This window comes from Erpetoichthys calabaricus, chromosome 13, assembly GCF_900747795.2.
Source record: "Erpetoichthys calabaricus chromosome 13, fErpCal1.3, whole genome shotgun sequence".
Lineage (NCBI taxonomy): Eukaryota > Metazoa > Chordata > Cladistia > Polypteriformes > Polypteridae > Erpetoichthys > Erpetoichthys calabaricus.
In genome coordinates, this window is record NC_041406.2 from 87,378,721 (window position 1) to 87,402,661 (window position 23,941).

At 40.2% G+C, this 23,941-nt stretch overlaps 1 protein-coding gene across 2 annotated transcripts in view; it reads left to right on the forward strand.

The window, feature by feature from the left end:
• The window catches only part of mbpa (myelin basic protein a), a 149,818-nt gene that overhangs the window by 95,567 nt on the left and 30,310 nt on the right, over nt 1-23,941 (forward strand). For both annotated transcript variants that reach the window (XM_028817203.2, XM_028817204.2), the window contains exon 3: nt 10-455. In XM_028817203.2, coding sequence (XP_028673036.1) covers nt 10-455 — 446 coding nt within the window. The remainder of the gene's footprint in view (nt 1-9; nt 456-23,941) is intronic.

The window sequence follows — 23,941 nt, forward strand, 5'->3', positions numbered from 1 at the left end:
TGTTCACAGGGAACGTAGCAGATGTGAGCAAGAACAATGGGACCTCCACTGAGAAGACAGCGGTGACAGACTCCAAGGGTGCTGCAAGCCCAAAGAATGCCTGGAACGACGCCAGCCCAGCTGAATGCCCTGCCAACCGCCCACACTTGATCCGCCTCTTTTCCCGGGATGCACCGGGTCGCGAGGACAACACCTTCAAAGATCGCCCCTCAGAGTCAGATGAGCTGCAGACCATCGCAGAGGACAGTGCAGCGGTTTCCGAGTGCTCGGATTGTACCGAAGAGCAGCCTGCAAAGTCCCCTCAGGGCCACAGAACATCACCAATGGCAAGTGCAAGTACCTCGGACCATGCGAGACATGGCAACCCCAGGGGACAAAGGGACACTGGTCTACTGGACCAGCTTGGCAAATTCTTTGGGGGTGAAAAGCAACCCACCAGGAAAGGATCGGGCAAGGTGAGCTTTGAGGAATAAAGGACGAAAAACAAGCATTCCTCTTTTTTTTTTTTTCCCTCCCCCAAGTTAAATACTTAAAAATGTTTGCCAAACTTTTGTTACCTTATAGGGGATGTTTTCTGTTTTGTTTTGGTGGGTTTTATTTTTTATTTTTGGTCTTTTGTATTTAAATTACTGAAGCTTATCCCATTTACAAGAACAATAATGAGCATTTTTGCAATGGGGTCTGTGCTGTTGGGCGTGGTTCACGATTGAAGGGTCTCATAGTGGGGGACTTTAAAATATCTCTAGCCTTAAAAGGTGTGGACTTGAGCTACAGCCACCCGTCCTCCAAGATGCGCTATCTGGCGTCGGCGATGTGTGCTCTCGATGTCAAAATCGAGTAACAGTTGCCTCTGTATTTCTGAATGCACCATTTTGTATTGAACGTATTAAGTTACTGGTATGCCTAATAATTAGTGGGAGAGGAAAATTGTTGAAAATTTATCACAGGTGGGGAACGGGCTTTTGTATTTAAAACTAAATGACGAGATTTGCTGAGCCTTGATACAAATTATGTTCAATAAGCAGTTTATTTGTACGCTGTATGGGAATGACAGTATTTGCTTGCTCGCCTTCGAATGCCTTCAAGTTTACGCAGGTTCGTTTTTCGCGAATGATTGAACAGTTGGATTTGTTCAGTATTTTGTAACTTTTCTTATCGCATATGCTAATATGTTTTGGAGACTGACAAAACCCAAAACCCCACCCCGGACATATGGGTCGACCGAATTCCATTTATGCTGGCTGAGCGTTCTTGTGGGTGCTTTGAACTGATGTTGTTACTGCTCTTGCTGCTGAGGGGATCAAGGACGAGGTCTTCGGTACGCCTCTCTTAATCTTAATAGTGGACCCCCCCCCCCTTAGACTCAGTGGTAGGCTTGCTTTACAGTACGAGAGTTATTTGAAAAGTAATACCTTCATGCCTATTTCTGGTGACTGGATGGGAGTACGTTAATAAATTAATGACATATATACTCATTTTTCTACATAGTCACCAGATAACTGTATACATTTCTGCTAACGATAAACAACTTCTGTGAAACCGTCGTGGTAGAAGTCCGTAAATCATGTCCTGATATCAGTTTCAACTTCGTCACTGGATGCATGGTGATGCCCGCGAAATTCCTCTTTCAATTTCGGAAGTAGATGGCAGTCACAGGGTAGTCAAGTCTGGACTGTATGGTGGATGCTGTAGGGTAGGGAAATTCACCTTCCTTAGTGGCTTTCATCTTAGCCGTGAGCATTCCGAGGAAGCCTTCATGCACAAGAATAGCAAAAAATTTGAGCCACATGTTCAATTTGTCCTTCGTCTGTTTATTAAACTGTTCCCCGTGTGAACCTCATCAGATGCTGTCACAGGTCTGCCACACTTTTTTCCTCTTTGCATCTTTTGGCCCAGTGACGAAAAGTGCTCACATCAACATAGTTATCACCATAAAGAGCTTGCATACTTTGGTGAATTTCAATTGGAGCAACACCCTCCGCCGTCAGGAGCTCAATCACAGCACATTACTTAACTCTTTGAGGGCTGAATATTATTTCCAAAAAACTAAATTTTCTGAAAAGCACACCATGCACTTGTTTCACAGATAAATCAACATAAAACATCTGTTGCTCTGTGCTGTGGCTGCTGTTGGCACCTGTTCGGCATCTCTGGCAGCAGTGGCTGCACAGGGGCGGCTCGATGGTCAGCAGGAATGCACAGCGGGCCGGCTACCTCTCTGTCTTCGCACGGCAGGTGGGCAATGGTAGCAGTCACAGTGTGACGCGATATGGTTTGTATTTCTTGCATCATTTTTGGTGGTCCTCCTAGGCAAACATTGTTGTAAGCATATCAGCTACACGAACTGCTGGGGACCAATAAGTTAATGCTGGTACCTCACTTTCGTTTTCGATATACTTCTCCAGATTACTTGCATCAAACTCAGAGTCCGAAAAGTCAGAGTCCATTACAGCGATAATATGTAAAACGTCCATGGAGTATTTTGCTCTTCACATTTGCTTTAGTCTCGCCAGATGTTGATGCCATTTCAGAGGCTGTTTGCTCTTCACTACTCATGCACGCGCAGAGAATCGAGGTCAAATCAACAAAGCTTCGTAACTTTCCTTTAAGCAAAGAGAGTCGAACTAAAAAGTAAGGGTGAGTTTTCTCGCAGTTTACAGTGGATTATCATCCTTTACCCCTGAATTTCGACAAAAGTCAACATCAGCCCTGAAAGAGTTAAATCACACAGACGAGGGTCTATAAGAACATAAGAAACATTAGAAATTTAACAAACGAGAGGAGACTACGCAGTCCATCAAGCCCGTTTGTTTAGCTAATAGCTAAGCTGTCCCAAAATCCCATCCGCATACTTCCTAAAGGCTGTCAAGATCTCTTCTTCAACTACGTGTCTCAGTTGCTTGTTCCCGACTGCCACAACTCTTTGAGTAAATTTCGTGGAGAGCAGAAAAGCAACCATTGACTAATGACCTGCCGTCAACCGAGGTGAACCTAAAAAAAAATTGTTGTGTATCAGTGCTGCCATCTGCTGATGAGATGCGAAACTGGAGGCATTACTTTTCATTCAACCTTCGTATTTTACACATGAAGCCTTCCACAGTCAGTTTGAATTTGATCTTGTTCTGTTTGTTCCACGATACGTGAAGCTCCCTGTTCTGAAATTTTAAAGAAGGAGCCTATTGTATCACGGAAAAATTTATGATCATGCTGGATAGGCCACTCATATGAGAGTTTTGTTAATAATGTTATCCTCCCAGCTTTGTGAAGTATCACCAAAACGATATGTCTTCTTCACATCTTTCACAATCTAAAGCATAAAATCCCTCCTGCTTTCGGATTAGAACAGAATCGGGTCGATTTATAACCGAGTTTGCCCTTTGCCGGGTTTTTCCTCTTTTCCTTCCAGTAACTCAGAGTATGCTACCGCAATCTTCAAAAGAAATAATATTATTATTAATACTGTGAACAGCAAGGGAAATTATTATGTAGATGACCCGCATGTGAGTAAGTGCCTGTTAGCCAAAAGCCAACTTTTCAGATTTCTGGCCATAACGTCCCGTTTTGTATTAAGTACATCATTTAGGAGCACATAGTAAATTGAATGCATTATAGCCAAGGTCGCCGTAATTTCTTTTTTATTCTACGACTATTGTAAGTTAAGTAGGATCATGATATCCTTAAATTTTATTCAGTTTGAATGATCTGAATTTTTTGGTTGCAGTAACTGAAGAAAATTGATACGCTGGACCTACAATGTACTCTATATGCAGATTAGGCGATATCTGACACATTGATTTACGTAGTTGTAGTGAAGCCAAGGTTGGCTCAAGCAGAGCTATCACCCTAAGTGATTCTCAAATGGCCGCACACTGATTAACAGCTCCGGTGGGGTGTGTGTTATGGATTCCTTCTCAACATGTCATTGTCAGTATGGGTGTGGATTATCTCCATCACTTATTTTGGATCTTTATCTCTGCAACCTCATACTAAAGATCCACACCAGGCCTCCGTGTAAGTCAGTTACGCCATAGACGTTCACCATGGAAATCAATCAGTCGTGACATGAAATAGCTGTGTGTTTATGTATAGTCATTGCTCGTCCATCCCATTGACCGGTTCCTCATTCATCAAACACTCACCATGCAGAGGCATCTGAATCCACCAACTGTATTAGCTATGCCATTGGTCTTTTCGACATTCATCCAACACTCACCTGAATCATCTGCCTGGATCGGTTATGCCACAGGCCCATTCACTACTTAGTGTGCGGCCACCACTGAGAGAGACACATGAAACGTACAGTCAAGTGTATACGCTTTGTCTAGTTTATCTTCGTATAGTACTTGCTAAAAACTAGAGGAGCATGTTACATATCTAAGAGCCTACACTAACAGACTCGCACGACTCTTGTGAACTTCTCCAGTGTTAGAAGAGTTTTAAATAAACAGAATGATAATTTCGATCTTAACTGCATGTTAAAATTGTGTCTGGGTTCGCTCTACCTCCCTGTTTGAATAAATAATATAGTACTTTGTATGTGTCTGCTAATAATATAAATACTAAAATTAGTGAGTTTGTTACCGCACTTTCTATGCAGCTCTAAAGTGTTCCATTTTAGGCCTTACAAGAGGACTGATAAGTTTAATATAGAGAAGCACATCCAAGCCATACTAAGATCGGAGTAACGCTGTACAGTATTTATGCTGATACGCCTCGACTAGGTGACTGACAAGGCGGTTCAAGTTCCTCCTCTTCTGAGAGCCTTCAAAATGATGCTGATTTATGCAATCGATACCTTCAAAAATTTTAAATACAACAGCCAATTAGGTGTTGTCAATAGCGGTGCATTTTATCAATGTAATCTTAGCATATTCGGGGAAAGGGATAGACGATTATGCAATAACGGTTAGTTTTTGCTCTCTATTATCACCATGGCCAGTGCTGCTACTTTACAGTCCCAGTTCAGATTCTCAGAGAGATTACTAGCGCTGCTTTGTTTTCACATTCTGCTCATGTCATGAGCAATTTTCTCCAGAGATTTTGTGAGTGTTAGCTTAACTGGTAACACTAAATTATCTCTACAATTGAGTGTGCTCTGTGATGAACTGACTTGTGAGTAACCAGGATAAACTCTGGGTCCCCACAATCCTGGAATGGGATAGCGGGTTGGGAAAAACAGACAAATATGCGTCTTTACTAAAGCGATGCGATACATTACCAACCAACCCTAATCCAACCCTAACCTTAACCGCTTCAGAAATGACAAAGACTGTTTGTGGGAAGACAGAAGCAGTGTGTTTTATTTTGTTCACTTTTGTTAAATGGTGGCATACATTCCTTAGGGTTCCTGTCAACTTAAGGAGTCATGTCTCCTTTATCCTTTTATTAGCACCTTACCAATAGTTTAATTTTATGATTTAAATATCGGTCTTCACTGTGCTATTACATAATTTGTAAATGAGTTAAGAAAATGATTCTTAACATCTTGGTCTTGTTTGCTTTAAAAGTGATAAAAGGGTTACCGTTCCTAATGCTGTAGTCGGCCAACACTCATTGTAATTAAAATGTAAGCATAACTGGTCATTCAGCCCCACAATCTCACCCATCCTATTTGTCTAGAGTCCCTAAAATAACATCAAGTCGAGACATAAAGATCCTTAAAGTCCTTCTCCTTCTCTCCATTACACTACTTTCTCATTTATTCCATGTGTCTATGATTCTTTCTCTAACATCTGTGCAAAATCTACCCGCATCAAGTTCCCAACCATGTATTTGTCACAGCCAACATGCACAAAGCTGTCTCAGTGGTTAGCACTGCTCCCTCAAACTTAGAATATTTTAGAACATTTGAGATGAAAACAGTCTATTCAGTCCAACAAGCTTGTCCAACCTACTAATTTAGATTGTCCAAAATAACATCAAGTTGAGATCTAGAGGTTCCTAAAGTCCGACTGTCCACCACACTGCTTGGTAATGTTTTCCAGTTGTCTATGGTTCTTTGCATGAAGAAAAATCTTCTAACGTTTTTGCAAAATCAACTATGGCCTGGGTCCTTGAAAAATGTATTTTAAAGTAACAACTGGGATCCACGATATTAATTCCTTTTATAATTGTAAATCATGTCCCCTCTTAATCTACGTTTGCTAAACCGAAAGCGTTCAACTCCTTCAATCTCTCCTCGTAACTCCTACTCTCAGTCGTCAGCCTAATCGCTCTCCTCTACACGTTCTCTAGCACTGCCATGTCTTTAAGCCTAGTCTCATCTTCCAAAGTACTACCATTTAGAACATTCGAGAAATTTTGATGAGAACTGACCATTCAGTCCTAACAACAATTGGCAAATCCTGTTCATCTAATTCCTCCGAAATGACATTGAGTTCAGTTTACCTCTACCGAGTCGATTTTTTTCTGGATGTGGTTGACAGTGTTGATTCCTGAAATGCCAAACTTTTTAAAGGCCATCACAACAGGAGGAACAGTCGGCCGTTGTGCGAGTGCTGTCGTTCATCGCCTCACTAAATGCATGCTTAGTGAGAGTTCGGTTTTGTTCGTTTGCCTCAGGGTGTACGAACTATCCTTTTACAAGACACACATTAACATATAAGGGTACTACTGTTCATGCCAAAATAGAAGTGTACAGAAAATATGAAAATTTTTGAGTATGCTGAATTTTACCAAAATTGACATTGTAACTTAAAAAATATTATTATGTACAATGCAGGTGTAAATTTTGAATTTTGTCATTTAGAGAATTTGTAGCCAATAATAAAACAATACTGTTGACTTTTTAAATTATTTGCTGTTGCCAAATTGTTGTCATGCATAATTAATAAATAAGACTTTTTGTATTTATTTCCAGTCATCATTTTTGTGTTTATTTTATAAAAGTTGTTTTTAGACTTGAATAATGTTTTATAACTCTGATGAGGCCAGGATAGCCTCTGGTCCTAGTTTGACCTTCCGTCAGGTTGATTGGATTTGGGATTTGTGGTTTTATGTTGTGTTTTAATTCACTGTAGATTTTTTTTTGGAAAATACTGCATAATTTGACACAAGAGAAACTAACACTTTAGCAACACCAGTTGGGTAAGGTTGGGGTGGATCGTTCCCAGTTCCCTTAGTTTCTGGGATATTTTGAATATTATGTTTTGAATTTGTTAAAAAATATATATCAGAAAAGTGGTTTTGCATGACATTGGGCATGAAATATTCATAACATTAAAAGTCATCTCCCGTAGTCTTTGTCCCTAACAATGACCATGTCTCCTTAAATAATAAAGCCCAGCAATTCCTTAGGCCGTGCATATGCCGAAGCCTTGCCTTAAGAGTAAATACAGTGCATGCAATAGTGTTTGTTAAATTAATCACACTCATGTCATTCATTGTTTTTTTTTTTTTGTTTGTTTTTTTACTTCTGTGCATTGTTTAGAAGCAAATCCTTGTTAATAAAATGTTCCCTGTTATCAGTTCAACAGTGCTGCTGCTTTACTTATACAATAATATTCATTCTAATTTTATTTTCTAGCTCTCAGATGAATGCTTCAGCTTGTGATTCTCAATTAAACTCTTTAACAAAACCATTTTGTGCTTGAATGTCTGCTCTTTAAATTGTGTTTGTATTTGTCTAACAATGCACTAATTCTATTCTAAGCTCAATAACCAGGAGTGAAACAATACAACTTGTTTTTAAAAAAAATAATGAAATAATCAAAGGGGGGGAAAGGGTTTTGGAAAACTAAGTGCACAGGGTGAAATGAAGCCTAAGACCATACTGTAAATGTGGGGGAAGGTCTGCATGGAAACCCCTGAATTGTCGTAACATAAGAAAAGGCTGTCAGTCTCATGCAAGATATAGGTTATTTTAAAACAGCCTGATGGATAGCTGTTTTGTCTGTTGTTGTTCTTAATAAGATTATTTTTTATATTTGGAGAAATTCCATTTTACTGTGGCCTTCGACACTCTTAATTGCTTGGGCTGCTCAAATCCATATATTGATTCCTGCATTTTGTTATAAAGCCATCTGAGATTATTAATCTGTATTGCAGTGGATATCAAGTTCAGTCCTGGGGACCCCACCACAGCTGCAGGTGTTTGTTCCAACCACATTCTCAATTTGTGAATCATTTTGTGGTCATTTTATTTCCATGTCAATAAAAGTTTAATGATGGGGTTGAAAATTCACTTTCCAGTGATATGAGGTTCGAAATGTCGAGAAAAGATGATTTTAGCATGGTGTCTGCAGAAAGTCGAAATTGATTTCTCCTGTCTTAAAATTTGAATATTTCACGGAAAGTTGTGCATTTTTTGCATTGTGTAGAACTCCTGGATGACTGCAACCCAGCAACGATATAACGTTCACCGTACTGTAAATTCTCTCGTTGAGAGATATCATTATCAATAAAGTGTCATTTACATGGAAGTAACGTCTGCACCATTCCATACGCTTTATTTTGTTCTCTCTTATTCAGAGCAGCACAACTGTGTGAGATTAATGTGTACAGAAATTAGTATTTACTTACTAACATAGTTTCTTACTCATCTACCTATTTATGTATTTATTTACTTAAAGACTTTCTTAACAAAGCCAGATTTCCACCTGGGAACAAATAAAGTTCTCTCTATCTATAGCTTTAAATCAGCGTTTCTCAATCTTTAAGTATTTGCGACCCGAGTTTTTGTAACAGTTTTAATCACGCCCCCCCTTATGTTTTTTTGAAACCCCAATAAAATTTATTCTTATATGTTTTGCTACCGATACACTGCTACAAGTTTAAAATTTTCCTACGAATAGCGAAATTACGCTGGCTTTAAGTTATGGTTGGAGCTTAAGGGGTGGCCAGGGTGCATTATATTACTAAAATAAACTTGCAATAAAGACCACTGCTGATGTGAATATCCTAATAATCAAGGAATAAATAAATGAAATCCATTTGACCCTATGAGGCTTTCTCTTGCCCATCGCCTAACCTTAAAACAAACAGCTAAATATTCTGTATGACTTCAAATGTAAATTAATTTACTTTTTCATATTTTGCTAGAGAGAGGTCACTTCACTTCAACTTCTAGATTTTGTAGACAGTATTTTTCTCACTTTGCAAGTCAGAGAACTGCTCCTAACATCAAACAGACCCACAGGGGTCGTTATGAACTGTTGAAATGTCCACCGAGTCACAAGTCTGCAAGCCCGCAGCCAGCCTTGCAAGATTTGACAGACTCTTTACAGCCCAATCCTACAGAATCCAGCCCAGTACTGATTGGTCCATTTCAGGCAAGCAAATTGCCACTCAGATACATCTTCCTACTCCCAAGCTGCAAATATCTGTGAAAGGCACTCCTCTGATTAGCCAGTTGGACCTTAATTTGCATGAGTGGGTGGGACCAGAGAGTTACATTTTGCCAAATAGCTAAGGCTCACAGAATGAAGCCTTTGAATTGATTTCTTTAAATAAATAGGATGAGTGACAGGAAAAAAGTTATAACAATAGTCCATTTGGCTGGTTATGATGCATTGTTTGTCTTTTCAGGTGAAACAACATAACAGACAGTGAAGGGATCTTCACTGCAAATGAAAAAAAGTTAAAAGGTTAGTTCTGCGCTGAACAAGGAAGAAGGTAAAAGACAAAGTTTTGGCTTTATAGCCATCATCAGGTGTGTCACTGACATGTTAGACATGTTAAATCAGGAGTGTCACCTTCATGTAAGACATGTTACTTCAGGTGTGTCACCGACATGTTAGAGACGTTAAATCAGGTGTGTCACCAGGTGTGTCCCTGACATGCCAGTCATGTCACAGCTAAAGCGTTTCTGTCTCTTAAATTCTTTCTTGTTCAGCGTAGAAATAACCTTTTAATTTTTTTATTCTTATTAAAAAGATACAACACCACTAAACCCTAGCAATACAATTGCAAACATCCTTGTAAAACGAAAGACATTTTGTTCACACAGGACACGTCTTTTTTTCCAAAGAATATGCTACCAAATGCATAAATGTATTTAACAGTTTAATGGTTTATTATAAATCTTGCAGTTAAATAATAATTACTTCCCATCTCTGCCACAGGCTTTAACCTTCTCAAGCGATCAATCGTTTAGCCCGGGAGTATGTTTCCATATTTTCTATTACAATATCTTTTTTCTAGTTTTAAAAATATTTTTAAAATTTTCCCTACAACTTTATAAAGTGTGATCTGACAGTAGTTTGAGGTGCCGAGGAAATATTTCCTATACTGCAGTAATCACACATTTGCCCTCCTGTTTTTCTGTCTATGTAACTAACACCCCCAGTTTTCCAATTTTTAATGAAATTGACATTGCCTAATGCCTCAATGTACACTAAAACCGAAGCACAAGAAGTGAGAATGACTTACTTCGACACTGTTAAGCTGGGCTGGAAGCCATTGTCCTGTGACGTTCCCATCACGCAAGCTGTTGACTCTCAGAAACTTCTCTTCTGATTCTGTTGTGGTGTTGGGTCTGCCAGACCTGCCCGCTCCAGTTGACAAGTTCCTCTTGATGGTGTAGGGCACTGTACTCACTGACACCTTGGCTTTCTTTTCAGTGTCTCAGATGGAAAGGCCTACACTTTTAAGGGGTTTTAAATGGTCCATCTTCCTTTCTTAGTTGTCTTTTTCTTACCATTATGATGGCAATATTGTCCAGTTAATGCTTCAGAGGGCGTAGCACCACATTTTTTTCCCACCATGCTTTTATGTGGACAGAGGGTTTGTAAGTAATCAACAAGAGTTGGGACACCTGCAGAAAGTAGGATTTGTCTTCATTAACTTTCAAGGCAATACACGATCTGTAAGATGTTACCTCATTACTTGTTCCCTGAAAAGGGTTGTTTTGAATAACTCAGAAAGTGACATTATATTACAGTTTCTGGAAACCTAACATTTATTTTTAACCTGTGGCAGGTTACTGCTTACCTTTGTAACATTTCAAGTTATTCACTGTGCTAGAACTGCTTAAATTTCAATAAAAAACGGAAATATGGGACCAGTAGTATTTTGACCAGATAAATAAGCAAGATAGATAGATAGATCGTAATTTTAGTATTATACATAGATAGATCATAATTTTAGTATTATAGATAGATAGATCATAATTTTAGTATTATAGATACAGTAGATAGATAATAATTTTAGTATTATAGATAGACAGATCCTAATTTTAGTATTATAGATAGATAGATAGATAGATAGATCATAATTTTAGTATTATAGATAGATAGATAATAATTTTAGTATGATAGATAGATAGATAGATCATAATTTTAGTGTTATAGATAGATAGACAGATCATAATTTTAGTATTATAGATAGATAGACAGATAGATAGTAATTTTAGTATTATAGATAGATAGATAGATCATAATTTTAGTATTATAGATAGATAGACAGATAGATAGATCCTAATTTTAGTATTATAGATAGATAGATCATAATTTTAGTATTATAGATAGACAGATAGATCATAATTTTAGTATTAGATAGATAGATAGATAGAAAGATAGATAGATAGATAGATAGATAGATAGATAGATAGATAGATAGATAGATAGATAGATAGATCGTAATTTTAGTATTATAGATAGATAGATAGATAATAATTTTAGTTTTATAGATAGACAGATCCTAATTTTAGTATGGTAGACAGATAGATAGATGTTTTCATACATTTTTACCTTCTATATATTTTATATACAGTATAGTTAAAGAGAGTACAGGTCAGGGGACTCCTACCCATTTATTGCTGTCTGAGGGTAGTTGTGCTCCTTTATCTGGTCTCACTGGTGTGCCGCTAAGAGTTGCTGTAAAATGCCAGCCATTTGTTCAATCTTCTGGGCTGTATACCCTGGAAACTCAAACTGGTGGAGTCAGCAGAAGGTCCAAGTCGGGCTCAAAGACATACTTCCTGGTCCTTGTCCTCCCGACTATTAAAAATAAAACAAAAGACAAGCACTTGAGCTGCGCTGTAAATTTCACATCCATTCCCCAAGAGGTCCCTCAAATTGGACCCCTCAAGTCTTGTGTCAGACTTCCTCTTATGACAATATATAAATATATGTACGTATATATATGTGTATACAACAATTGGGTAAAAGGGTAGCAGCACAATCACTGCCAGTTATGGTTCCTCTGATGCCTTTTTTTACCCCAGGCTCTTTTGCAATCCTCCAGCATTCCACAGACGTGTCTGTGTGTGTTTAGTCCTTTGGTGTCTACTAATGCCCTCCAATTAGTCTTGTTAGTGTCCACACTTCCATATAAAATATCCTATGAACAAAACACACAAAGCCTGCCTCATACCACACACACATAAGGTGTGCTAAAATTACCAAAACACAAACTAAAGCTACTCAGATAAATGCCAATGCAAACCCAACTGCAAGGCTTAATCAAATGCCAACTAGTCTTAATGTTCCCCAATTCTCCTAACCCCAGGCCCCCAGCCACAAATTCTCACAAAGCATTATTTCTTTCTAGAATAACATAACCTATGACCACCATCCCCTCCATACTCAATCTACTCAATAGGCAGTGTGCTGCTGTGGTGAAGGCTTTGGCCTTCAAACCCCGAGGCTGTGGGTTCAGATCCCACCACTGACACTGCGTGACCCTGAGCAGGTCACTTCACCTGCTTGAGCTCTGATTGGAAAAAGAAAAAAAGAAATGTAACCAGTTGTATCTCAGATACTGTAAGTCACTTAAATAAAAAATAAATAAATGTAGTCTGCTTATTTGCATGCCTGTAAGACATTTGAGAAAACCAGAATTAAAAGTTGGCTTAAGAAGACGATGAACACGGCAGACTTCTTGTTGCTTTTGCTTTCTCTCCCTTATTTTGATTATTGATGCTGAAGAGCGTTGTGGGGATAATTACTTTCATTTACTGTCGGATGCCTCCAGTCATCTGTTAAATCCTCGCAGAAGATGAAGATGGCCTCTCCACTACAAAGATATCAAGTGAGCTGTCTATGGCTTGTCAGGTATGGTGATTGAGGATACTCATTGTGTGCATTTTCTCATTCTGCTTCATTGATTGCGCGCCCATTTAAAACAAGATTGTAGGCTGCAGTTGCCACCTTCTTTTTAGGCATCTGCAGTCACAGGGTTGACACTATATGCTCCTGACTCACTGTGATGACCTTGGGCATGTCATTTAGCCTGCAATAAAATATATGTAAGTAACAGTGCAGTCGGTTTGCACTTTAGTATAGACAGGAGGTTTATTAAAGCTTAGCCATGGACCAAGCTTACAGTGTATAGCACCCTTAATGCTGCTGCTCAGCTCTTGAAGGCGCTTTAGGATGACACGGAATTATGGGAATTCATGAGCCAGTTGTGGCTTTGACAACTTTTGCTCCATCCATGAATTTATTTTAATCTCAATGCATGCCAGTGAAGGGTGCCATAAAAAATAAACTGAATTCAATGTTTGGAAGCCATCTTAGGTTTAGCCTTTCAGATGGAATGATGGCACAGAAAAGCAATCAGCACAATAAAGCCAAAGAACAGCACAGTGCATTAGATCGGTAAGATCTGAAGAAGGCCGCAGTCCTTAGATGCAGTCGAGTTGCTTTGAACTCAGCGGGTGGCGGTATTGAAGTTCACATTTGAAGACATTCGAGCCGCAGTTGAAGGATCAGACACCGGTCCAGGTAGCCAAATGAGGCATTTGGATCGGTGGGATTGATTTCCTGACATACGAAATTCCACGAAAGTACTTTTGATATAGCGATGGCGGGACCCTCTAGGGCTTTTATGTGAGGTCTTGAACGGTGTGGTAATAATAGCGGAGTGGTCCTGTCACGCTTTTTCATTTATTGTTGGTACTCCAGTAGAGGCATTCAGAACTGAGTGGCTTCTCTTCTCTTCTCCCACTACTTGTGGTGAAGAAGATCAAGGGGAGGACTTCAGTAATTCTAGTCAAGAGGTAATGACAGCATCTCAGATCAGCAGACTCCACAAATACATCGATCTGTTCGCTCGAGTGGGAATAATAACTACGGTTATTACTGTATCAGTTTCTCCTGTCACAGTCCAGAAGCCACCATCTGAATTCTTTACAGAGATGGGAAGTAGAATGCCATCTATCATCTATCGTTTGTGTCAAATATTTATTCACGCGACGCAGAAAGGTCAGTGTGGTAGAATGTGGTAGAAAGTGACTTGTCAGGAAAAAACCCAACAGAAATAATCAACTAAAATTTCTTGCGCTTTGTGTGGGTTTAGGCCATAGGACCCCCGCGAATGTGAAAATCCGTGAATACGTTTTGGGCTTATAATTACTGTATATTCTAAGATTACTGCACTAAATAAGATGCAAAACGTTACGAGAAATGCGAGATAGAACAATCACTAAAAAAGTAAATCACGCGCACGAGGCTAGCCGTTAAGGCAAAGTTGCGTGGCGTTCCCAGACAAAGTGCATAGTTTAGCGGTTCTTCAGTGAATGGTAACTTTTTACAAAACTGAACTAATTATAATATATTTGTGTGTATATTTTAGGTAGTAAACAACAAAAATGATTAATATTACAGATATGAACGAAATCCTACAAGTACAAAACGGTAAACACTCGCAACACAGTCCAGCATCGCAGATGCAGGTGATGGAGGTGTAGTTATGAACTGAAGCCCCCTGTGAAGAGCTGTCTGAAAATTATGCAAAGATTTATCCTACCGTGATGCCGATGTATGTCAAGATTTATAGAACTCGAGAGCGCTCCCAGATGAAGATGTTTTCCAGCCCAAACAAGCAGGGATTGGACAAGAACATTAATCCAGAGAAAACTGTAACCCGATTGTTCAGTGAAGCATCGAAACAAATAGACACAACAGATTGCAGACCTGCCTGCTTGTTACGGCTCACTTTTAAAGCCAGCAACCTCACTTTTCACCCAGCCGCCCACACGGTAACCGCCGAAGCTGCCCAATGACGCAATACTCTCAGGGATGCTGGGATTTGCAGTCCATTTAAGTAGCTAGGCTACAGCATCATCTGCAGTTTTCTGCAATAGGTCACAAAACAATTTACATTTAATTATTAATGACAAACCTGCAATTAAGCAGAACCGCAAATCGTAAGCCTGCAGATCACAAGGGCTGACCTGTAATCGGACAATTAAACAAAAATACAAATAAGAAATTAATTCATGGCAATCAAGTTTTTGCAATTTGAGACACCACTAGAAGATTGCAGATCCCTTGCAGTAGACTGCTGTTTCAGCTGAGTACAAATAACTAAACATCCATGGGTTGTCTATTCCAGTCTCCGCTGCTATTTCACTGTTTATCGCTTATTAATTCTCTCCAATCAGCTTGTCATTTTTTTTTACTTGTTGTCATAGAAGGAGGTTCACTAACAAACCTCATGGGGCTGTCGTCAGTGCCTGTGCTCCTATCTTTAATGTCTTTTTACCCATTGTTTGACATATCAAATGCATATTGAAGTTAAAGTGCCTTCAAAAAAGTATTCAGACTCCTTTTGCTACATCGTAGCCTTGTGCTAAAATAATTCAAATTCATTTTTTTTTGTCCCTCATTATGAAAGTGAATACCCCAGAATGACAAAGCAAAAAGCAGGATTTTAGAAATTTTAGCAAATCTCTGAAAAATATAAAATTGAAATAACTCACCGATACAAGTATTGAGACCCTTTACTCAGTATTTTGTTGAAGCCCCTTTACTTGCGATTCCAGCCTGGAGTCCTCTTGGGTCTGACCTATCAACCTTCACACCCCTGAATTTGGGAATTGTCTGCCATTCTTCCCCACAGACCCTCTCAAGGTCTGTCGGGTTCGATAGAGACAGTGAGTGGACAGTTATTTTTAGATCTCTCCCGAGAGGTTTGATTGGGTTCACGTTCGAGCTCTCGTTAGGTAACTCAAGGACATTCCCAGAGTTGTCCCTACGTCACTCCTGTGGTGTCTTGGCTGTGTGTTGAGAGTCATTGTCCTGTTTGAAGATGAACATTCAGCCCAGTCTATAGATAGATAGATAGATACTTTATTAATCCCAAGGGGAAATTCACATACTCCAGCAGCAGCATACTGATAAATAACAATATTATATTAAAGAGTGATAACAATGCAGGTATAACGGACAGCAACTTTGTATAATGTTAATGTTTACCCCCCCGAGTGGAATTGAAGAGTCGCATAGTGTGGGGGAGGAACGATCCCCTCAGTCTGACAGTGGAGCAGGACGGTGACAGCAGTCTGTCACTGAAGCTGCTCCTCTGTCTGGAGATGATCCTGTTCAGTGGATGCAGTGGATTCTCCATGATTGACAAGAGCCTGCTCAGCACCCATCGCTCTGCCACAGATGTCAAACTGTCCAGCTCCATGCCTACAATAGAGCCTGCCTTCCTCACCAGTTTGTCCAGGCGTGAGGCGTCCTTCTTCTTAATGCTGCCTCCCCAGCACACCACCGTGTAGAAGAGGGCGCTTGCCACAACCGTCTGATAGAACATCTGCAGCATCTTATTGCAGATGTTGAAGGACGCTAGCCTTCTAAGGAAGTATAGTCGGCTCTGTCCTCTCTTGCACAGAGCATCAGTATTGGCAGTCCTGTCCAATTTATCATCCAGCTGCACTCCCAGGTATTTATAGGTCTGCACCCTCTGCACACAGTCACCTCTGATGATCACGGGGTCCATGAGGGGTCCAGAGCACCCTGGAGCAGGTTGTTATTAAGGGTGTTACGGATTAAAAACCCCAGCTAAGATTCACACCACCTTTGACAGTGATTTATTTATTTTTCTTGGTGGGAATCCCAAGAACGAACCCAGCCTTAGCCTGACTCACGCACACTCCCTCAAAGAGACACAGAAGCAAAAGCGTTAAAACAGAATTTAACAACTGTATTAAACAAGAATAAAGGAAATCTAAAACACAAACCATCCCACCCCAGCTCCCTTTCTGGCAATACACAATAAACACGAATTCAACTAACAAAGACTACACACGATGAAGTCCATAAAAAACAGAATCTGAGAAGATGATAGAGATAGATAGTCCAGAGATCAGCTCGCTGTATGTGAATGTGAATGTAGAGATCAGTCTTACCAGTATTTCCTGATGATGACGACATGTGATGGGATCAGGAGCGATCCTTTCTTCAACCAATCCTAATACAGTCCTCATGCAGCAGGAAGACTCCAGACAATCCATCCACCGAACAGGAGACGATCCAGGACAAAACAAGAATCCACCGGCATTGAAACGGGAAGGCAAACAGACAGGTAACTCCAGAAACGAAACAACAAAAACTCCCCTTCTTCTTCTTCTTTTATTTAATGGTAGTTAGCAATTCAACTTAAGGTGCATTCCTGCCACCTACTGGACTGGAGTGTGATGCAGAAAAATACTCGAAATACCTATATCTCCAATTAGACTCTCTCAAATAACCATATAGTTTTTAAATAAGTGAATATGGACCTATGAATCAGTTTACATCCTTCTCCATACCTTAATAATTGATCTAGTGTCAATTTACCCTTTCCCAGGGATTTGAAATGTTGACCTCGTTGTAATTTATACTCCATGCACCTTAATAATACATGCTTAACTCCCCTTCTCTGTATATCTGGTCTTTGTTTAAATCTCGAGCCAGCCTCCTTGTCCCCAGCAGCCCCTGCACCCTCAGCAGACGACCAATCAGAGCCACTGCTGGGAGTTGAAGTTTTCACTCCCCAGTAGTGCTGCTATCTCTGTACTTTGCCTTCTTTAGCTTTCCCTCAAACCCAGTGAGCTCTCCCAGTCCCTGCAGATGAATGTATGCCGCCACCACCATACTTCACTTTTGGAATAGAAGACAATACAATGTAACTTATTTTTTATATATAGCACTCTTCACTGAGTGCAGGCACAGAGAGCTGTGAACAGTTCTCAGTTAAAATACAAATACAGATTATACTAATTAATAAATACAAAACTAGTACACATATAAGTGTAAATTGGTTAAAACACATGGAAGGCAAGGCAGAAACATAAATGGAAACCAACAATAATTATCCATTAATTATTTGATAAACTTGGGCCAGTTGACAAAGAAAGAGATTAAAATAGTAAAAGAGAAATTCAAAAATAAAGACCCCATCCTGGAGACTTCGGCCAACCGGCCGCCTACCTCCTCCTGGGTTTTCTATGGTGGAGTCTGTGCTGGCCGTCCAGTCTGATGAGCGAATCTTTCCATCGGATGATCCCAACGCTCCTTTATCTGAGATGGCTTTTCTGATTCATAGGAGAGCAGCCTGGCAGTAGAGAGCAGTGGCACCAGTTGTCACATCAGATACCGAGAAGAGAAACTGAATAGAGGAGTGTTAGTAGCGGTTTAAAAGCATTGTGTTACTTATAGTTCTGTACAAATGTCTAAGAAACAGAAATGCAGTTGCACAACTCACCAGCAGCTCTCTAGTCAGGGTATGCCAGACTAAAGTCATTCATCTTCTGGCGGGATTTAAAAGCGGAGTCTGGACTGAGCTTCTCTTATATAAGCAGGCAGATCAATCCATAGCTTCAGGGCCCTCTAACTAGAAGCTTGACCTCCTGTGGTTATTTTATTCCATCCATCCATCCATCCATCCTCTTCCGCTTATCCGAGGTCGGGTTGCGGGGGCAGCAGCTTGAGCAGAGATGCCCAGACTTCCCTCTCCCCGGCCACTTCTTCTAGCTCTTCCGGGAGAATCCCGTGGCATTCCCAGGCCAGCCGGGAGACATAGTCCCTCCAGCGTGTGCTGGGTCTTCTCCGGGGCCTCCTCCCGGTTAGACGTGCCCGGAACACCTCACCAGGGAGGCGTCCAGGAGACATCCTGATCAGATGCCCGAGCCACCTCATCTGACTCCTCTCGATGCGGAGGAGCAGCGGCTTTACTCTGAGCCCCTCCTGGATGACTGAGCTTCTCACCCTATCTTTAAGGGAGAGCCCAGACACCCTGCGAAGGAAACTCATTTCAGCCGCTTGTATTCGCGATCTCGTTCTTTCGGTCACTACCCATAGCTCATGACCATAGGTGAGGGTAGGAACGTAGATCGACTGGTAAATTGAGAGCTTTGCCTTGCGGCTCAGCTCCTTTTTCGCCACGACAAACCAATGCAGAGCCAGCATCACTGCGGACGCCACACCAATCCGCCTGTCGATCTCACGCTCCATTCTTCCCTCACTCGTGAACAAGACCCCGAGATACTTGAACTCCTCCACTTGTGGCAGGATCTCGCTCCCAACCCTGAGAGGGCACTCCACCCTTTTCCGGCTGAGGACCATGGTCTCGGATTTGGAGGTGCTGATTCCCATCCCAGCCGCTTCACACTCAGCTGCGAACCGATCCAGAGAGAGCTGAAGATCACGGCCTAATGAAGCAAACAGGACAACATCATCTGCAAAAAGCAGTGACCCAATCCTGAGTCCACCGAACCGGACCCCCTCAACACCCTGGCTGCACCTAGAAATTCTATCCATAAAAGTTATGAACAGAATCGGTGACAAAGGGCAGCCCTGGTGGAGTCCAACTCTCACTGGAAACGGGTTCGACTTACTGCCGGCAATGCGGACCAAGGTTATTTTATTAATCCTTGGAATCTTAAGTTGCAATGATGTTGCACAGGTAATGAGTGGTGCCTTGTTTCCTCCAGATGTGACGTTAATCTTAGTTTCTTCAGAGCAGAGAATCTTGTTTCTCACAGTCTGATTGCCCTTTTGGTGACTCCAAGTGGGCTTCCATGTGTCTTTTGCTAAGAAGAGAGTTACACCTGGCCTCTCTGCCATAAAGCCTAGATCAGTGGAATGTTGGAAGGCTGGTAGTCCTGGAAGTTCTAAAAGCTTATCCCACCTGGGCTTATTTCACATTTGTAAAATTCAAAACTCACTAAAAAGTTCTTGTGTGGAAGCTTTGTTCACACTTGCGTCTTTCCTTATTTTTTTTTGTCTAAAACTGCATAATGCATGTAATCTGTAGCACAACTGCCAAATCAATTCTATTTATGCCCATTGTTCACATCATCATGGAGAAGCGCAGTATGTTTTTTTAAAAATGTGAAATGCTGAATACGTTTCATCTGAAGTCGCACCAAAACACACCATCATCCAAATCACTTTGTTTTCGCCAAAAGGAAGTCGCTCCCTCCCTGCCGTTACCTTTCAAGACGCCTTTCCCTGATTCCTCTTCCTGCAGAACTGGTTGAGGATATGCATATTTCACGTTCTTTTCCATCTCTGATGCATCTTTAGAAGTGCGGTTGCCGAGATTGTCATTATAATTGGCAAAGTGGGCATCGTACTACCACAACTCATCTGACAGTTCAACGAAATGTCTACATGTTACAGGAAATAACCTGGGTGATTTTTTTTTAAAGTTAAATACCAAATGACAGACAGATGCATGTGGAATTAATGAATGTAGATGCTTCCAAACACAGACTAAACACTTTTCTTCTTTTATCAATAGAACAAATTTCACCGAAAGCGAAATCCAAATTGAATTACAAATGCTTTTGAAAAGTTTCGTGGCAAATTCAATTTTGTGTAAATGTTTTGCTCAGCACTAATTCTAATATCAAACATTCAATGAAATATATTCCACGTTAAATGTCTATTAATTTAGGGTAAATCTCTGCTTAGTTTCCTTATTATTTCTGAGTTTAGATTTGTGTTGTAACTTAATTTAAGCCCCACTTTCATAGATGATATTGAAAAAGAAAAACATACAGACCTCTAGTTCTCTCAAATCAAGGTTCCAGCCCCATGTCACAAACACTACAGGTTGGCTGGTGTCCCGGACACGATCAATGATTCCTTATGCAGCCACGATACTGACGGTTGGACATCCTGGCCAGTTTGGTTGCTGGTGTCTTTCCGGGCCATGAGAGTGGATGGACAGAGCAGAACTGCATCATGGAGCTGTAGTCCAAAGGGTATTTAGGTGCTGCTCAGATATTAAGAAGGTTCCGTTTGTCCTGGAAGTGCTTCCAGACTGTAATGTTGTCACCTCACCCAGGAGAGTCAGAGTCAGGAGAGGAGCTGAACTACACTCACCTGGAAAGAGTGGAGGAGAAAGAGAAAGAGAAAAGGAAGAATTAGTTCCTGAAATAGAAGACGACTAAAGGTATTTTGTTTAATAAAAGTAGCTCTTGTAAACCAGGGACAAATGTCTGTGGAGTTGTGTCTGGGTTTTGGAGCTTGGTGGCACCCCCTACTGCTCACACCCAGTAATTCATGTGTAATGGTAGGTTGTGACACACTGTGTGTTTGATGCTTAGTGGATGATGGGGCTGATGATCTCCTTTTAATAATCATGAAATTGGTTCCTGCAATTTGCCTCTCGTTCAGCAGATGTTGCTGCTTTTTTTTTTTTTTACCTCCTTCTGCCATGACACCTTCTCAATCACTTTGACTATGCAGATTTCCATAAGATGCAAATCCTGAAAACTTTGTAGAGGTTGTTTCTAACCATATTTTTGCTTTACCTGTGGGTTGTGAGTAATTGGGTGACTGACAGACACAACCCTTAGCAATTTATATGTATAGACTACAAAGGTCTAGATCCTTCATCATGTCATTAAAACTCAATTCAGCCATATCATGGGATATTTTCTACCAGTGCACTTAAAGCAGTAGACCTCAGGCAAGTAGACATTTTGCCTCTCACTCTGCAATATACCACAATGTGGGCTAAATTCTAAGATTCTGGTGGAGTGTGGCACTTCAGAGGTCTGTCACTCATTCACCGGGCTCTCCTGTTGTCAGTTCAGGTTGGCTTCATCAATGTGGCAGCAATGCCAAGCTGATAAGGGAAACGAGAAGACAGCATAGCAGTTGGTCACAGCAAGTAACTCACCAGCAACCTTACCTGAAGTAAAATAAAGAAATGCTGGTGACTGGCTGTCTGCTATACTAATAGGCAGAACATTCCAGAATTTGGGGGCCCTGTATATTAATATATGAAGTATAAGTTACATTTATTTTTATCTACCACCCAAAATCATCCTTGAAGTAATCTTCCTTAATAAATAATTTTTTTGCATTGGCATTAATCAAAGCTGGGTCTCACTACTTAATGCAAGCAGCAAGTCCCAGTGCAATTATTCAACACTTTATAGGACAAAGTCGTAGCTTTAATCGAAATATTTTAGTTTAGGACTTTCCTTCAAACTTCACCTGCCTCAGGAACTCATTAGAAGAGAAGCCATAAGTTTTCACTTGTGATTATTTTACACTGTCAGACACTATCCAGGGAAATTAAATTGAGTATTAAATATGTTCTTCTTCTGCATTTCCCATTTATCAGATCTGCATGCTGTCCACTTCTGCTGTAATGCAGTGAATATGCAAGAAAAGAACTGAAACACCCTGAGAAATGACACTGATTACGAACGAGAAGGTGCCACGGTGGTATCTCTGCACTGAGCCCGAGGACCACTGAGCTGACTGGTGACTTGGGTAGTGCATCAACACAGAGACCATCCTATCTATCTATCTATCTATCTATCTATCTATCTATCTATCTATCTATCTATCTATCTATCTATCTATCTATCATATAGTGCCTTTCACGTATCTATCTGTCTATCTATCTATTATATAGTGCCTTTCATATCTATCTGTCTATCTATCTATTACATAGTGCCTTTCATATCTATCTATCTATCTATCTATCTATCTATCTATCTATCTATCTATCTATCTATCTATCTATCTATCTATCTATTATATAGTGCCTTTCATATCTATCTATCTATCTATCTATCTATCTATCTATCTATCTATCTATCTATCTATCTATCTATCTATCTATCTATCTATCTATCTATCTATCTATCATATAGTGCCTTTCACGTATCTATCTATCTATCTATCTATCTATCTATCTATCTATCTATCTATCTATCTATCTATCTATCTATCTATCTATCTATCTATCTATCTATCTATCTATCTATCTATCTATCTATCATTTACTACCATCATGGCTAAGCACGCCAGCAGCTCTCACGTTCTTTTTCTCCAGAGCAGTAAGTCATGAATAATTTATTCTGCATAAGACTGTGGCTGGTTAGGTGGAGGACACATTCATCTGATTGCACCTTTAGAGCTTTAAAAGATGGAGACCAAAGGGGAAGTGAGGCTTAACCGTTAAGAAGAGCGTCATGTAAATAATCTGCCCAGATTAATATTGATGCAGCCTTTTTAGGGTCGGCCACAATGAGTCCTGCCATGCATGTACGTCTGACCTTTCAGAGATGGTAGCATGTGAGGTCAAAGTGGCCCTTAGAAGGCAAGTCACAAAACTGCTTGAATATCAGTTTAAACTCTTTGAATTGCTTAATGTATTTAAACAAATTAAGTAGAATTCTTGTCTAGTAACCAACAACCAATTTACTGAAAGTTTAACAGGTCTGATGTCCCCTTAAGTGTAAGACAGGAGAGAGGATTTACTCCACAAGGAAGGGAATTAAAGGTCTCACACGGGAGTCAACTTTGACAAAACCAGAATACACAGACATGGCGAAGAGCTAACACAGTGGTTCTCAATCTGTGCGGCGGGCCCCCCTAGGGGGGCGAGAAGTAACAAAAAGGGGGGGGGGGGGCGAAGATGTGAAAAAAAAAAAAACAAGAATTGAAAATATGAAAAATACATCTATTGAAACTAAAACAATTAACTTAAACTACATTCTGATACTAGAAAAATAAATAGATAAATGTCGATAAAAGTTAAGTAGGTATAATAAAATATACATCTATGATATATCATTAATTAAAAAAGAACAAATTGGTATTAGTGGGCTCCTTTCAAAAAAACCTTAGGGGGGCGCAATTAAAACTGTTATAAAAACTCGGGTCGCAAATACTTAAAGGTTGAGAAACGCTGAGCTAACATGTCTTACTAGGACCGTCAGATAGGCAGCTGCCTGCAGTTGTTCACACTCCATGAGCTGGGC